Source organism: Thunnus maccoyii, chromosome 3, assembly GCF_910596095.1.
Source record: "Thunnus maccoyii chromosome 3, fThuMac1.1, whole genome shotgun sequence".
Classification (NCBI taxonomy): Eukaryota; Metazoa; Chordata; class Actinopteri; order Scombriformes; family Scombridae; genus Thunnus; species Thunnus maccoyii.
In genome coordinates this window covers 15,721,625-15,737,644 of record NC_056535.1, presented here as the reverse complement: position 1 = coordinate 15,737,644, position 16,020 = coordinate 15,721,625, and the positions used below count along the sequence as shown (strand labels likewise).

The following is a 16,020-nucleotide window of genomic DNA, read 5'->3' as shown; positions in this document are numbered from 1 at the left end:
ATAAAATAGATGTTTAGTTGTTTCTTCTTCATTTTTACAAAAATCACATTTGTCATCAATATCCAGGAATCTTGAGACGAATTTGTTGGTGAGATATATATTATGCACAATTTTGTGATGTACTTCTTTCAATTTGTTGAGGATAATAAATGTATATGGTAGAAGCTCTTATTTCAGTGGGAAACAACATGGCTTTATGGGAAATTTTCATTGAATGTTAGAAAAATGGGAGTTCCACACAAATTTCCCACCTGGAGTAATTTTCCTTTTGCTGTAAAAATAATTTCTTACATGTTTATCAGTACATCTGTGACTTTTAATATTTATTCTATTAACAGAGAAGGCAGGTTCCAGTTCCTGTGACTCTTGCATCTCAGAGTGGATTTTAAATCAGCTGAAGGAGAAAAGCATTTATTACCATTTGATATTTTTTATAAGTGACAGGAAAGGTTTTAGATCTGAGAATTTCCTCATAAGTAAGAATTTGAGCTTCACCATTTTGTAAGTCTACTACAAAAAATTATATTCCTGTCAATTGAATGTTGCTAATGTAGTGATTTATTCTCTCTGGTTATGTATTCATTGTTCCATATAATAGTTTTGTGAGGGGAGAAACTGTGGACAAAGCATTGTTTTGCTGCCATAAAAACCTGCTGATGAAATTCTAAAAATATTCTGAAATGAAACACCAAAAGGATTCTGGAGCTTTCAAATATTCTTTTATCCATTATCCACAACTTGAAAGCATAGTTCAAAGCATAGTTCACATCCATAAAGTCCAGTATCTCCATGTCACCTTCACCTCTGGGTCTGCTAAATTGTCCAATTTTAAGTGATGGCATTTACTTTCCAAATTAAATGAATTAAGGTTATTTATTTTCTTACAGATATTAGTTTTAAAAGCGGTGGATTCAGCTGCGTTTTTTTCTCTCAACTTTATTAGTCAAAATTTGAAATACACAGACAAATAATACACAAATACAAGAAAAAAAACCATCACACAAAACAAACAGACGAACAAATCCGTTAAAGACATTCAATAACATAAAAGGCACAGAAATAAAATCGACAACAACATCGAACAAACAAAAAAAACCCAAAAGAAAGAAAAGAATTGAAGACAATAAATAAATAAAATAAAGAAATAAAAATTAGATGTTTACATAAGTAAGTTCTGAGTGTCGAGGCAGTAGTAAGGCGCTTTTGTGGTTTTTCATGTGGCTTAGGGATTACAGGAGACTCAGAATTTCTGTAAAGAAAGGCAGCAATCTAAGAGCGGATTTGGAAACTTTACGTTTGTGGATATAAAATGCAGCCGTTGTGGGTTCAGTAGCGCGTTTGCGGCCAATCCTGTTACGTAATCTCGGCCATGGTTCAGCTCTCGCGATGTTTCACTGATATTAGTGTCAGAGTGTCAACAACGGTCCAGGCAGCAGCGCAGTAGCACTGTCCGGAGCAGGGAGGGGGGAGAGAAGCGGCTGTTTCTACGTCGGGTGAGTTCTGGTCACATTTCGTATCGTGTAACATGCACATATACTCAGTTAATGTTGATGAAGCGTGTGTTGTTTCCGTGCGACCGTAGCTTAGATCGTGGGCACCGCTTCCTTTAGCATTAGCATTGCTTACGTTGGCGGACCTGCTCACGAGCTAACGAAGCTCCGTATAGCAGTTAGCATTAGCTGAGCTAGCTGTGTTGTGATCGGCAGCTATACAAATATTTGCGCCTTGCGAGGCGTATCCGGCCAACGGCCACCTGTAATTAGTTTCATTGATGTTAACCTCCAAGCTTGTTATATTGACACAACTGTCAGTATTTGTAAACCATGTGTTTTGGTGTGGCTAGTGATAAGGTTATGCTAGCTTGAGGCCCATCTCTCGCTAAACAATTTGGCACTTCAGGTAAATCTCATCGTTGGTCCGTAACCACCCAGCTGGCCATAACAACTGGTAGCCAGTAGCGCCGATGACTTGATGACACCGTCAGTAAGCTGCATGGTGACTGTCTTTGGCTCTGCTCGATCATCCACGACCGAGAGCAAAGCAAATGCCCCCAAACAGGCCAACAATCTTTGGCCTGTTTGCCTCCCTAACAGTTGTCACTAGGAGCTGTCTCACCATGTTCTTCGACAGTCTTGGTGACAGGTGTACACAGATGGTGTACTCCTTAACAGGTGCACGGCGTTCATGTCATGAAGACTGAAACATTAGTAGAGTAAACACAACATATAGCATTGACATTGAGTATTTTCGTTGTCAGTGGTCAGTATAGATCAATAAAGCCAGTGTAGAACAATAACGTGGTATTAAGATATTGTCCGTTTACACTGAAAGTCATTTCGCGTCCTTAGACAGCTACGTTCAAGAGGTTTTAAACGTACAGTTACACACAAAACACATCAAACCAGCATAACAGTCATACATATCACATCATATCCTCTGGATCTGATCTCAGTTAGCAGCACACTGATTTTGGTTTAGCAACAGGATTAACTGATGTATAAAATAATTCTTCAGCCTGTTGCATTTAAATTGAGGGACTGTAAACCGCCTGTTAGATGGCAGAGGTTGGTATTCTCTGTTTAAAACATGTGAGAAGTCAGAAGAGATACTGTTAGTAAGTCTGGGCATGCTCTTGCTGTGAGCTACTTGAAAGTAGTGCACAGAGGTTGGATTTGATCATATAGTTATATAGTTTAGTTTTAAGTTTCAGAGATAGACTGCTGAGCCTGGCCGTACTACAGCACAGCATGACACTCTGAATAACTGATTTAAAAAAACAGAAAAATAATCTGGATACTACCTCCAAAAGATCTACAAAGAAAGTAAACACGCTGCTGTGTCTTCTTACAAATAAATTCTACATGAGGAGTCCATGTTAGGGTGGCATCTATCATAACACCCAGCTGTTAAAGCAGCAGCAGACTTGATAGCTTGGATCATCAGCTGTTTGGTTGCCTCCATATGTATTAATGAATAAAGCTGATAACACGTTGTTCTGTATTTTCTTGCTCTCTTTTTGCAGAACTTGAGTCTGAGATGGGGGATGACCGACCCTTTGTTTGCACTGCCCCTGGATGTGGGCAGGTATGATTTCTTAACACATTCATTCATGTGCATATTACATAACACTCTCTTATCATGATGCTACCCTTGAGATTGATGGAATGCTATACTTTTTATTTTTATTTGAATGCTATACTATTGTATTTGTATCATCTGCTGTGCCTTTTTTTGTGTGTGCAGAGATTCACCAATGAAGACCATCTTTCAGTCCACAAACACAAGCATGAAATGACATTAAAATTTGGTCCTGCCAGAACAGACTCCGTTATCATTGCAGGTAATGATATTAAGATTTACATTGGTATTTGATGAATGAAGCTGAATTGTTCTGCCGAGGAATAAAGTTGTCGGTGGAGATGCTTCTGTGTTGACTGACATAATGTGTGGTTTCCCCTCGCCCCCAGACCAGACCCCCACACCCACACGTTTCCTGAAGAACTGTGAGGAGGTTGGATTATTCAATGAGCTGGCCAGCTCCTTCGAACAGGAGTTTTGCAAAGCACAGGAAGACGATCAGAGGGCGAAAAACCCAGTGAGAGTAAGGATGAATTTATACCTTGAATAAATACACTTGCTGTCCTCAGGATATCAGAAAAAAATCATATTAATTAGACAATTTTTTATTTTAGATGTTCTGCAAGGCTATATTCACATTCTCCTCTCTGCTATTTGTCTCTAAGGCTGCACCTTTACAAACACCATCTGAAGTAAAAGATGAGGATGAGGGTCCTTTACAAGTTGATTCTTCCCCTCCTGGAAGTCCAGATTCTTCCTCCAGTATGTCAGAAAACAGCAAAGACTCAATGGTGAGAGCAAAGGTTCAACGCACTGCCATGAACTGTGTTTTTGTTTGTAGAACACACTGATGTACAGATTTATTTTTGATCAAGACGTTGGTTTGCCCGAGAGAAGACAAAATACATTTTTCTATTTTGCCAACAGGAGATTATCACAAAGCCTGTGGCGAGCTCTGCCCCGACTCCAACCATTGTGCGTCCAGGTTCTCTTCCCCTTCACCTGAGTAATGATGCTCTACACCCAACTCTGCCATCTCCAACATCTGTCATCACGCAAGCGCCATCCTCCAACAGACAGCTAGGGTAAACTACAGTGTCTTCCTGTTATTGTTTGCATGTCTTTATGTTCATTTGCTTGGGATGGTAAATACAAAGCATCTTAAAACATTTGTTTGTGTGCAGGAAAATGTCTGTAAGTAGAACTACTGGCTATCTAATGTCAAACCATAAATGCTTTTTCTAGACCACACATTGTCCAGAGTTTCTAGATCTGGATTTTTAGTTTGAGGTGTGATCTATTAATTTCTCTCTCATCCTCCTCCTCCTGGTCAAGAGTTAGGCAGGTGTGGGTGGAGGCAACAGTCCTCTACAGCTCTACAGCAATGCTGTGATTCACCAGAGACTCGTGTTCACAAAGTCACGCCTACTTTTGAGAGATGAAGTTAAATCCCTCTTAAAATGATACTTTGTCACCAGGACTTGAGATGCTAGGGAGTTTTTCAGTGGTGAACTAAAATACTTTTTCAATCTGCCTGAGATATATAATTAAATTTGTTCATGGGTGCAGAATGGAGGAGTAGACATTTATTAAGTGTCAAATTTTTTCTACAGCTCCCCGACAAGCTCTTATCCACTAGTAAGGCACCTCCCGAATGGGCAGACAGTCCCTCTCCTGCCCAGTCCTGCACAGATGACCTCAGTTATATCTGTAAGTTGACATTCTCAAATCTTGGAAAATAAGTTTTAAAAAACTATTATGATACTTGAAAGATTCTTTTTTTTATACTTTACCTTATCCAATCTGTGTCTTTGTCCCTTTTTCTCTGGTTATTTGTTGCAATGTGAAGCTCGCGAGGACAGTGAACACAGTGCCTAATATTCCTGGGATTCCAGGACCACCAGTTGGCGGGGCCAGCAGTGGGTCATCCTCCCCGTCAGGGTACAGTCTGCACTCTGAGACCAAGATGGTGAGATGATCAGTCGTATTGGCATCATTTTATGGGCTCTACATCTTTAGCATGTTGTTTTTGAAGTGGTGAAACTTGCGGACACCCCATTTTTCACAGTTCTTTTAGTGAGCTTAGTGAACTAAATGACCTACCTGGAGTGTTGCCTGTGTGTCTCTGTAGCGGCTGAAGGCAGCTCTAACTCATCAGGGCCCAGGAGCACACGATGGCAGTGGCGGGGGGGGAGGGTCCATCCCTGCTGTCCCCCAGAGACAGGAACAGAGCCAGCAACCCAGCCAAAACTCTGATGCACCGTCGCCTGCCCAACCACAGGTAATAAATAAAATGTTTTTGATTGACATGAACGTATTTGATGACAATGGGTCCTTTTTTAAGTAATACCAAACATCAAACACTAGCCATATTTTGTCAAAACGAAGAGTGTGATTTGAAAAGTTTCCATGCAAATTGTTATGATTTATAATCCTGAAAAGCCATTTTATCCCTAAATACTGCACTGCACTGTATTGAAACTGGTTGGAAAGCAATATTTTTTTACAAATTCAATATTTAGATGTCCCTACTTGATGAGGTTGAATGTTTTTATGCCTCCACGCTGGCGAACGCTGTGGCTGGAGGCATTATGTTTTCATGTTGTCTGTACATATATCCGTCCCATTCTCGTCAACACGATATCTCAGGAACGTCTAGAGGGAATTTCTTCAAATTTGGCACAAAATCCACTTGGACTCAAGGATGAACTGATTAGAATTTGGTGGTCAAAGGTCAATGTGACCTCACAAAACACGTTTTTGGCCATAACTCAAGTGATAACTTCCATTTCGCCAAAAAAATACACTTAATACCTTTTTTATTAAGTTTCTTCAAAGTCTTCACCACAAATATTATATGCGTCCGGACAGACATGGATCTAAACTGCAACTTTACTGTTCGGCGGAGGCATACAACCGCAAGGCCGTATTTCTAGTTTTGTTTTGTTTTTTTATGAATTTGGTTCCTTATCGATCATTGTTACAGATTTAGTTTTCAAACACAATAGATTCAACGGTATCAAGCAGCAAAGGCTTTAACAGAGAACTAAACATTCATGCTCTTTTGTGCAACACTGTCTGTGAGCCAACTCAAATATACACTGAAACATTGAATTAAATAGATATGGCCTCAGGGAAACAAAACAAGTTATTGTGTGCACTAAAGGAATGTTACTGAGGTGACATTTCAGTGTCAAAGATGAGCATTGCATTCACTGCTATAGTCTTGGATGCCTTAGTTTGACACTGTAGTACAAAACATTTTTTTGATTTCTAACATGACTTTAAATGTTGAGATGAGTGCCATATGCAGTCATTACACGTTCAAAAACACCTCTCAGTCCCGACATAGTGGTCACATTTGTGTCTGTTTAGCCCATTTTGCATGTAGCTCTAATGCGTTATTCAAAACTTCCTGTACCACGTTGTTACACTGGCAGGATGTGTAATTCAACATGCCCCACTCCCAAACTTCATGTAGCTTTTAAAACAACTCACTTTCATCGTTCCCTAGGTGTCCCCAGCACAGCCAACAGGGGGCCGGCGGCGGCGAGCTTCCGAGATGGACCCTGACGAGAGGAGGCAGCGTTTTCTGGAAAGAAACCGAGCAGCGGCCTCCCGCTGCAGGCAGAAACGAAAGCTGTGGGTTAATTCTTTGGAGAAGAAGGCAGATGATCTCGCCAACATGAATGTCTCTCTGACGGTGAGTCTTCAGTGTCTCTATCACCCCACAGGGGAAAGTCCAGTTAAAAATGCCCACAGGTTGGTCTCCTTGATAATATGACACCAAGGGTCATACAAGGAATGATCTGTGTGCTTTGTGTTGCCATCAGAATGAAGTGACCCTACTGAGGAATGAGGTGGCACAGCTGAAGCAGCTCCTCCTGGCCCACAAAGACTGCCCTGTCACTGTTATGCAGAAGAAAGCCTCTTTCTTAGGTAACTTTTAAAAGTTGTGCGCTGACCAACAAGCGTTCGGGCACTGTATCACTGATTTTAAGGATCCATCTATCATCTCCTCCATCTAATGTATTCTTTTTACTCGCTCACCTCTCTAAGGGTGAATGTTTCTTTCTCTGTCTCTAGCTGCAGGAGGAGAGGACGCCTCCGGGGATACTTCCACTGAACCCATCGGCTCCCCAGCGGCAGTTATCCAACACGGTCCGTCACCCCCTGCCTCGGCCTCCAGCCCAGGGGCCACCATCAACGGGCTGAGCGTCCGCGCCGCAGAGGCGGTGGCCATGTCGGTCTTGGCCGGCATGGGATCGGGCCAGCCGGGAGGGGTCGTCATGGCAACGCAGTCCCAGTCTGCCCCAAGATGATGTGCTGACGCAGGTAGCCAGTATGAACTCGAGTGGCATTCGGAGGCCGGACTGGTGCAAAGTGTTAAAGAGAGGGAGCCACCCTCAACCCCCACCCCAGACTAAGATACTGTCCTCCCCTCACAGCCAATGATAATCACACAAAGACACGGCACAGTGCCTCTGTCAGCCCTCCACTCCCCGCAGGCTCCCTGTTGCGAGAAGCTTCGTCACTCTGTGTATGTAAATATGAAATATGAAAACATGTCGGACACTCACTCTGCAGGGTTTTGGGGTCATGTCTTGTATCAGTTATGAAAACGGTTTTTATTTGGATGAACAGTATGAATGAAAAATCTTCATGTCAAAGTCATCGGTTTATTTTCATTTCACTTAAAATGCAGCTTCAGTCCAACTCTGGCCCACACGCTTGGCTGTGATGAGGTTGGGTGCTTTCCAGGCTGACAGTTTTACTGTAAGATATCTTGTATTTTTCATTTGTAAGAAAAAAAGATTTTTATGCCTGAAAACATGTCGTTGACATAACGTTTTGCTGATGCAGTGAACGTATAGAGACAGATTGGCTGGTTTGAGTGCAGTAAAAGGCAGCCTGGAAAGTGTTTCTAATGCTTTTTTTTAGTTTACTTTTGTCCTTTAGTTGTCTGTCTGTGTTTCCCTTTTGAGTTAATTCTTCTTAAATACACATGATGGTTTAGTCTGCCTAGTGCATAACAAACCAAATTGTAGATGTGTACACAGTTTACCCTGTGAGTGTGTGCCTGACTTTTTTTTACCATCAGTTTTAACCCATTTGAAATGGATGTTATTACATTTAGTCGTGTATGTATCAAACCCTATCGACTGCATGGATTATTCAAGGCAGAAGAATACCACTGTTTGTTTGTGCTTCATCATACCATCACTGTCTATTGATCTGCTTATAACATCAAATTATTGATGCAAAAAACTGTCCTCGTTATGTAAGGATTCCATCCTTAGTCCTAATGTAACACACTTGAAATGGTTAGCTTTAGATGGCCTTTAAATGATAATCAAACCTACAAGATTTTAAATCATTTACCCAGGCATTTCAGTTGAGGAAAGAGTAGTGCAATATATTTTTCTATTGAATATCAATGTTCTTGCATTTAGCTGATGTGTGCAGCCCAGCCGCTGAGAGGGGTTTGGTCTATTTCAGTCTAAAGCTAAAGTTAATGAGAAAATGTGAAGATGTGTGTTCTTGAGTGAATGAGACCGGTGATGAGTGCACATCTGTAGACAATTACAGATGTCCTAGTCCTGGGTGCTTTACAACATTTGAAAAGCCGTCTTGTATCATGAAGTAGACTTAATACTTGTGCAAGGTGCTTCTTTTAAAAAAATGTATGTTTTAAAATGCAGCTTATTTTATACCGCATTGTACTTCCAAGACTATCACGTTGTTTTCCCCTTGTCACTGTGTTTTTTTTTTTTTACAACATGTCATTGTTTTAAGATGTTTATTTTTCTCTGTGGGCATGTTAGGCTTTCTTTTCCCCATCATGTGATAGTATGTCCCCCTTGTTTTGTTAAAGAGGGTAGATATCTTTTATGTGTTTAACAGAGGTTGAACCACATGAAAAAATGTCTCATGAGGATATCTGTATGGAGGGAGTTTCTAAAATACTCAGGCCTCAGGATGGGAAAAATTACTTGTGTATAGTCTCAACTAATGAATAAGTTGTCTCGGGCAAATAATAAAATAAATTAATGAAAAAGTAAATTCATCAGCATGTTTCCACCTAAGTATCGGTTTGTGCCTCTCAGTATTACGGTTTCATCTAAGTCACGGAGCTAAGTATCTGTTTTTCTGAAAAATGAATACCCAAGTTGTGAAAACAAAACCTCCTGCTCTTCTGAATGTATATCCAGAATCCTTAAAGCTGTCATAATCATTATCGTTATATTAACAATTGATCACATGACTACTTTTATGTGAAGGGGGTCCCTCACAGATAAACCCACAGATAATTATCACTTGACTCAGCTTCTTTCAGCTCATTGTGTTGGTTTTCTATTCACTCTCACCACTCTCATAATGTCATTTCAGCAAAAAAAAAAAAAAAAAAGTATGAAAACTGATTGTGTCCATTACTAAACAGTATACAAAGTTAGCAACTAGTTGGTGAACTGAGTCAGAGCCAGATGTCTTCATTTTTCATCCAGTCAAGACCAAAAACAGGTAAAAGGAGATCATATATTGAACTTTCATTCATCAGGTGACCAGACACACAACTCCTAAATGCTCCTGAATGAAAATGTTTGCCATCTATTAACTTAAAAGGAGACAACCTGCCCCAAAGAGGCCAAAAATCTGCTATTATAGGTTAAAATTTAAAGGTGCAGTATGTACAATTTAGTGGCATCTAGGGGAACGGACTTGGCCATGTTTCTACAGTACTACTGGCTCTAAAGAGGGCCTTGAGTGTTTTTCGTAAGTTTCCCAGCCTACACATTTCGAAAGGGATGCTGAGGGGAGGGGTATTCAGTTTGTTGCAATCGCTAGATGCCACTAAATTCTACACATTGGACCTTTAAACCTATTTCTCATCTGGGTGGGAAAAAAATCCATCCATGTTGTAACTGTATTCCTACACAGGGAAAGGGAAATGTGTGTTTTTTATGACAAAAGAAAAATGAAAACCACATCACTTTGTATGAAAATATTAAATAATAACCTGAATTGTAACATATAGACGTATAAACATATTTTTTGCACATTGTATGAATTAAGCACAAAGGTGTCATTTATATAGAATATATAGATATAGAAATATATAGAATTTATTTGTCTTTTTTCAAAGAATTAGTGTACGAGATTTAATGGCATCTAAGCTGAATACCCCTCACCATCCCATTCCATCCCATTCGCGGAACGAAAAACATGAAAGGCCCTCTCTAGAGCCAGTGTTTGGTTTGTCTGTTCTGGGCTACCGTAGAAACATGGCGGTGCAACATGGCAGCCTCCCTGGAAAAGGACCTGCTCCTTAGGTCAATATAAAGGGCTCATTCTAAGCTAACAAAAACACAACAATTATTATTTTCAGGTGATTATACACTAATTAAAACAACTTATGAATATTATATTCCATTTCTGCCAATGGATCCCACTGAATCCTACAAATAGGTTCTTTAATTGTATGTGGACTGAGCATTTTTTCATTCAGATAAATAGAGGAGTCTGAGGATTAGTAAGTGTTGTTAAAATACCCTCTGGGTTTTTACAGTCTCAACGCATATTTGTTTTTTTTTTCGGGAAAATATGACTTTAATATGATGTTAAAACACGAGAGGCACAAACTGAGGTTATAGTTTCCACCTGAGGGGAGGGTGGCAGGTGAGATGGCTCTGGAGGAATGCCGTTTCTCCTCCCAGCTGTAAAAAAACACAACAGCAGAGGGAGCAGAGAGTCCGCTTTATCCCACCGTCCTGTCACGGCAATTACCATCAGCCCTGGTCATGTGACTGACAGACTCCTCTGGCGAGTTGTTCCCAGCTCCCACAGTCATGGCGGTGTCGGGGAGTCGGGAGGATGGAGTAAACACCCCCCCTACATCTTGATTCCTTTCATCTTCATGCCGGACTGTACCTGCTGTCATCCGAGATACCGCAAACATCCCGCAGGCTGTTGTGCTTCCAACGATGGCCGACCGCAGCGTTGATCTGTCGGCTCTGCCTAAAGAGGTCAGGGACCAGCTGGCGGAGTTGGATCTGGAGCTATCCGAAGGTAAGAGCTCCACACAGCGGGTTTAATAGTTGGACCTGCAGGGTTAAGAAATACAAACGGGTGATAAGTGCAGATCTTGAGTGTGTTGATGTGAAATCAGTCGTCCTGTGTCAGCTGAGAGTCAGTGCTGCAGCAGAGGATCTGGGCACGACTACAACAAATGATAAAAACACTCTGACCTCCTTTTCAGGCTGTTATTTCTCCATCAACTATCCTTGTTGCTGTTATTATACATAGATGTGTTTATTGCATGCACAAACTATCTGTTTATTTCATGAATCTAGCATGTTTTTATCTTTTTTTCCTCCATGTTGTTGTTTTGATGGACATTATCTGCTTGCATACATATCATACACTGCTTATCATCACAGCTATATGAGCATATACACTCCTGTCGAAGAAAATGGGTCAAGTTTGTCATCCCGGAGGCCTTGTGTGTGTGTGTGTGTGTGTGTGTGTGTGTTCAGACATCAGTGTACACTAAATGATGCTCTGGTCCCTCTAACAATCAGTCGCTTGCACAGCCTGAACCCTGAAACTGCAGCCGATACAGGAGGGTTATTTGTTTTATATGAGAGACTGTGGGAAAAGAGGAATATGGTGCTGGCTGTTATGCAAGTCTCCTCCTCAACACTGTGAATCACAGTGCAGCAGCTTGATTGGTGCTGTGCAGTTCTCAGGTGCCCGGGGGTGGATGAGTAATGTTATGTTTCAAATAGAGAGCCAAGAGTTGGGGTGGTGGGGGTGGGGGTGGGGGTTATGTGCCACTAATGATCTCTTTGGTGCAGGAGGGATTGTGGTCCGGTCCCTCTTGCACCACAGACACACATTTGCCAATACCTGGACCTGCTCTGCCCACGTAAGAAGTGTGAAAATATGTGACACAACACAGATATTGAATCGTCATCATACACACGTTCAGACATTATTATTCTAATACTAGTAGCAGGATCAGTGTCAAGAATGTTTTTCTTTCATTCATGAAAAGGCAGCAAATCTCACAGGACACGTGACGGCTGGCAGTCTTTCCACAAAAGCTTCTGCAGCTCTCATTGATTTTCCCCGTCACTTACTTTCCCCAAGTGACTGTAGTGTATTTAAACTACGTAAGATGTGAAAGCATTTTATTTACCAAATCAATACAACTATCTTGTCCTGCTTCTGTACACACCATTATTTTCATAATTGATTAAACTGGTGATTCCTTTCCCAGTTAATCAAATTATCATTTGGTCTACATAATGTCAGAAAATAGTGAAAATATTTAGCCTATACTAAAAAGATACATCATATTACGACAAAGAAAGTCCTCATAGTTGAGAAGCTGGAACTTTAGGGAATATTCTGCATTTTTGCTTGAAAAATGACTTTTTTGATAAATTTGTTACCAAAGTTTTTATTAGATAATTTATGTTCACTTCCGTCCTCCTTCTTCCCCCCATTCAAAAGCCCATAACCCTCCTCCTCCCCATCAGTAATATGTGTCAATATTACTACTTATTGTAGTATATTATAGCATACTTATTGTTTGAAGGTATCAGGTTGCCTTCACAGTATGTTCCTATTTTATAAAATCCACAGAGTGTCACAGAGTGGCGCTTTGACCTGAACTACTGTAGAGTTGAGTGTGTGTCACGGTTAATAATAGACACCAATTAACAGTGTGATAATGAGGGTGGATAATGGAAGAGGGATGTTCGCTCTGTTCAACTCACTTAACCATGGTGAGAGACAGTGGGTGATGGGAAATCACTGTGTAATCAAGTGTATTATATGTATTGGGATACAGTAACGACGCATATGTACATTGTATTGTATTTATTGGGACCATGTGCAGTGTTAAACATAAATGTTACCATTTGATGTACTGCACCAGAGTTAGCTTATAGCTAATTTTCAACCCCAGTGTTTAACTCACAACACTTTTCTTGTGTGTTTGTAAGTCAAGTAAAATAACAGTTTTATTATTATTTGATTATTTAATGGTTTCAGTCAGCGTTGCTCAACTTTGCGCATATGTCTTAATTTTTGAGACATATACGACTTGATGGGACATAAATGTAAAATAAATGAAATAAGAACACCAATATTCTAAATACATCAAGGCAAGTCAGAATTAATTAAACAATCAAATGTCAATTACATAACTGGAACAAAAATCAATTTTAACTTTATTAAATTCACTGATGAGAGCACAAAGGGTACTTACTGGATATTATGACTGTAACTTACAAGTATTTCCATTATTAATTCAACTGTTGATCATTTCTATGATTAATCAACGAATTATTTTATCCAAAAGTGAGATAAAATAGTAAAAAGGCCGATGTCATGTCTTTTTTTTGCTTTATTTGTCCAACTAACAACCAAAACGCAAAGATTTAATTTACAAGATATAAAACAGAGAAAAAATCCTCACATTTTGATAAGTTTGAAATCGTGACTGTTTACTTAACTTAGTTAATCAAATGATTAATCAATTATTAAAATTGTTGACAATTCATTTTCTGTTGGCTGACTAATCAATCATCTAATAATTTTAACACTCCTGGTTATATTATAAGTAACAATAAATGAGAATCCTGTTGTCAAATTCAGATCTAAAGTGATGCCCTTCATATATCTATCAGGTCTCCAGTTAATAAAGTCAACTTGAGTCAAAATTGAGTTGAAGTCATGTGACTTTTTACAGTCTTCAGTGTTTCTGCTGTGTAACAGCTCGGAAACAGCTGCTGCCGCTCTGGTCGGATGGTCTGACCGGAGCAGCCGGAGCTGGTCTGTTGACAGAACCATCAGAAATCTCCGAGTACAGTTGGACTCACTGGTGACGGTTTCAGTCTTCTCAGGCTCAAGTGTGAGTGAGTGGTAAGGTGACACCCCCAGAGCGGCTGTCCCTCTGCCAGGGACGAACAGACTCGGCCTCAGAGGAACGACGGCTGTGTCATTGTTTGTAACTTTAGCTCAGAATGGACTCGGTGCTGTCCAGATGCCCGGCTCCCGTGTTCACATCGTGTGGCACGTTGAAGTGTGTTCACCGTCTGCTCAACCGCCTGCACAGGGCTGACGGGACGCGGCGAGCAGCAGCTGGCGGCCCAATGAGTCTGAAACTTTCTCATGGATATCTTTTACATGGCAACAATCACCCCATTGTTGTCCCCATAGATGGGACTCCCCTAGCAACAAACAGAGGAAAATATGCATCAGCAGTTTTTTTCACAGCAATAGTTGTGGGCTGCAGTGTGTGTGTGTGTGTGTGTGTATGTGTGCAAGTGTGTGTGTGCCTGTGAGAGACAGAAAGAGAGCAACTCCACCTACTTTAACCTCTGTGACTGTAAGGATACAAAGAAAGCCATTCAGGGGATCAAAGACTTGGTGATTGAGCCGGACTGGAATTTAGAGCACTGGACCACAACTGTTTAAGCTGCTCAGTTTGAGAGTGTGTGGGCATCGTAGTGTCTGCAGCTCCCCTATTTGTTTATAAGAGAGAGTGTGAAAATGACCAGAGATGATTTGCTTTGTACAGGTGCATGAGGACAGGCAGCACGTAGCAACTATCAGAAATGTTAAATTAGAAGTATCAAAGATGGTCAAGTAGCAAAAGTTGACATCAAATGCTTGGTCAGATTTGTTGTAGTCTTGTCTAGTCATTCTGTGATCAGATATTTACTGATTTAGATTATAATTTTAGTTCTTATATAGCATGTTGTTGAGAGAACATTTAAAGGTGCAGTGTGTAGAATTTAGTGGCATCTAGCAGAACAGACTCGGCAGAAATGGAATATAATATTCATCAGTATGTTTTTAGCGTGTTAGCATGCTAACATTTTGCTTATTAGCACTAAACACAAAGCACAGCTGAGGCTGATGGGAATGTGATATGTTTTGCAGGTATTTGGTCATAAACCAAAGTGTTATTACAAGTTTAAATTTTGACCTGATTGTGGCACTGGATAAAAAGTCAGAAAATCACCAAAGATATTACAGTTTAACCTGAGGGGGACATATATGTCTGTACCAAATTTCATAGCAATCCTTAGACATTTCATCCAGAACCGCAAATGTGAATCTTATGGTCTCATTAGAGGAAGAGTCGGGATCACCAGTAGGGCTGCAACTAACAATTATTTTTAGTATCGATTAACCATTTGATCTATAAGGTTTCTAAAAATGGGGAAAAATGTTAATCGCTGTTTAACAAACCCAAGGTGCAACTTCAATGTTTGTGTGTTTTTTTTGTCTCAGTCGTATTATATTCATTTGAGAGTCATATGTTTGACTAAAAACGATAGATTATGAAAAACACTGATGATCAAAATAGTTGGCTGTCTGTCGATCGACTAATTGATTAATCGACTAATTGTCGTAGCTCTAGTCATTTGGAAAGTTGGAGGAATAAAATTCTCAAGACCATGTACAAAATTTCATGGCAACAGTTGTTGAGACACTTCAGTTTGGCCTGATCTCTAGAGCTACACTGCTAGCGTGACTAAAAACATATTGTTTTGATATTGGTGCTAGTATCAATACATTTCAAATGATACCCAGCACTACTTATGGCCTTCAGTATAATGTGTACCATCTGCTCTGCCTCATTGTATACATGTTTGTGGCTGTAAATGCGTCACATGTCCAGTAAGCAGTTCCACACAGATCGTACAGTTACATGTTTTCTGTATTTCGTAATTTGACCGCTGCCTATTTTTTCTCTGTAACGCGTCTGACTGATAAATAGATGTGTGGATTTTCTAGTGACACTCGTCCGTCCTGCTGCCTGTCTGCAATGCCGCGGAGGGCAGGCAGGTTTTCATCTCGGCAGCCTGTTCCATACTGAGAGAGAAAGGGAGAGAAATGAGAGATTACGGTCCTGCCTGCGTC

At 40.4% G+C, this 16,020-nt stretch overlaps 2 protein-coding genes across 3 annotated transcripts in view; both read left to right on the top strand.

Annotated features, from left to right (window-relative positions):
- Positions 1-1,371: 1,371 nt before the first annotated feature.
- On the top strand, positions 1,372-9,141 carry atf7b (activating transcription factor 7b). 2 transcript variants are annotated; one of them, XM_042407544.1, is made up of 12 exons: positions 1,372-1,493; positions 3,023-3,084; positions 3,244-3,340; positions 3,468-3,601; positions 3,744-3,869; positions 4,006-4,163; positions 4,692-4,788; positions 4,928-5,047; positions 5,210-5,359; positions 6,593-6,781; positions 6,912-7,017; positions 7,165-9,141. In XM_042407544.1, the coding sequence occupies exons 2-12, from the start codon at positions 3,037-3,039 to the stop codon at positions 7,398-7,400; spliced, it is 1,461 nt and encodes a 486-aa protein (XP_042263478.1). In that variant the 5' UTR covers positions 1,372-1,493; positions 3,023-3,036; the 3' UTR covers positions 7,401-9,141. The 2 variants fall into 2 exon arrangements, with proteins under 2 accessions (XP_042263478.1, XP_042263479.1); XM_042407545.1 differs by having other exon boundaries at positions 1,380-1,493; positions 7,138-7,225.
- A 1,227-nt stretch (positions 9,142-10,368) lies between these two features.
- dip2bb (disco-interacting protein 2 homolog Bb) overlaps positions 10,369-16,020 on the top strand; it is a 40,402-nt gene continuing 34,750 nt past the window's right edge. Inside the window, exon 1 of the mRNA XM_042406594.1 lies at positions 10,369-11,145. Coding sequence (XP_042262528.1) covers positions 11,061-11,145 — 85 coding nt within the window. The 5' untranslated portion in view covers positions 10,369-11,060. The remainder of the gene's footprint in view (positions 11,146-16,020) is intronic.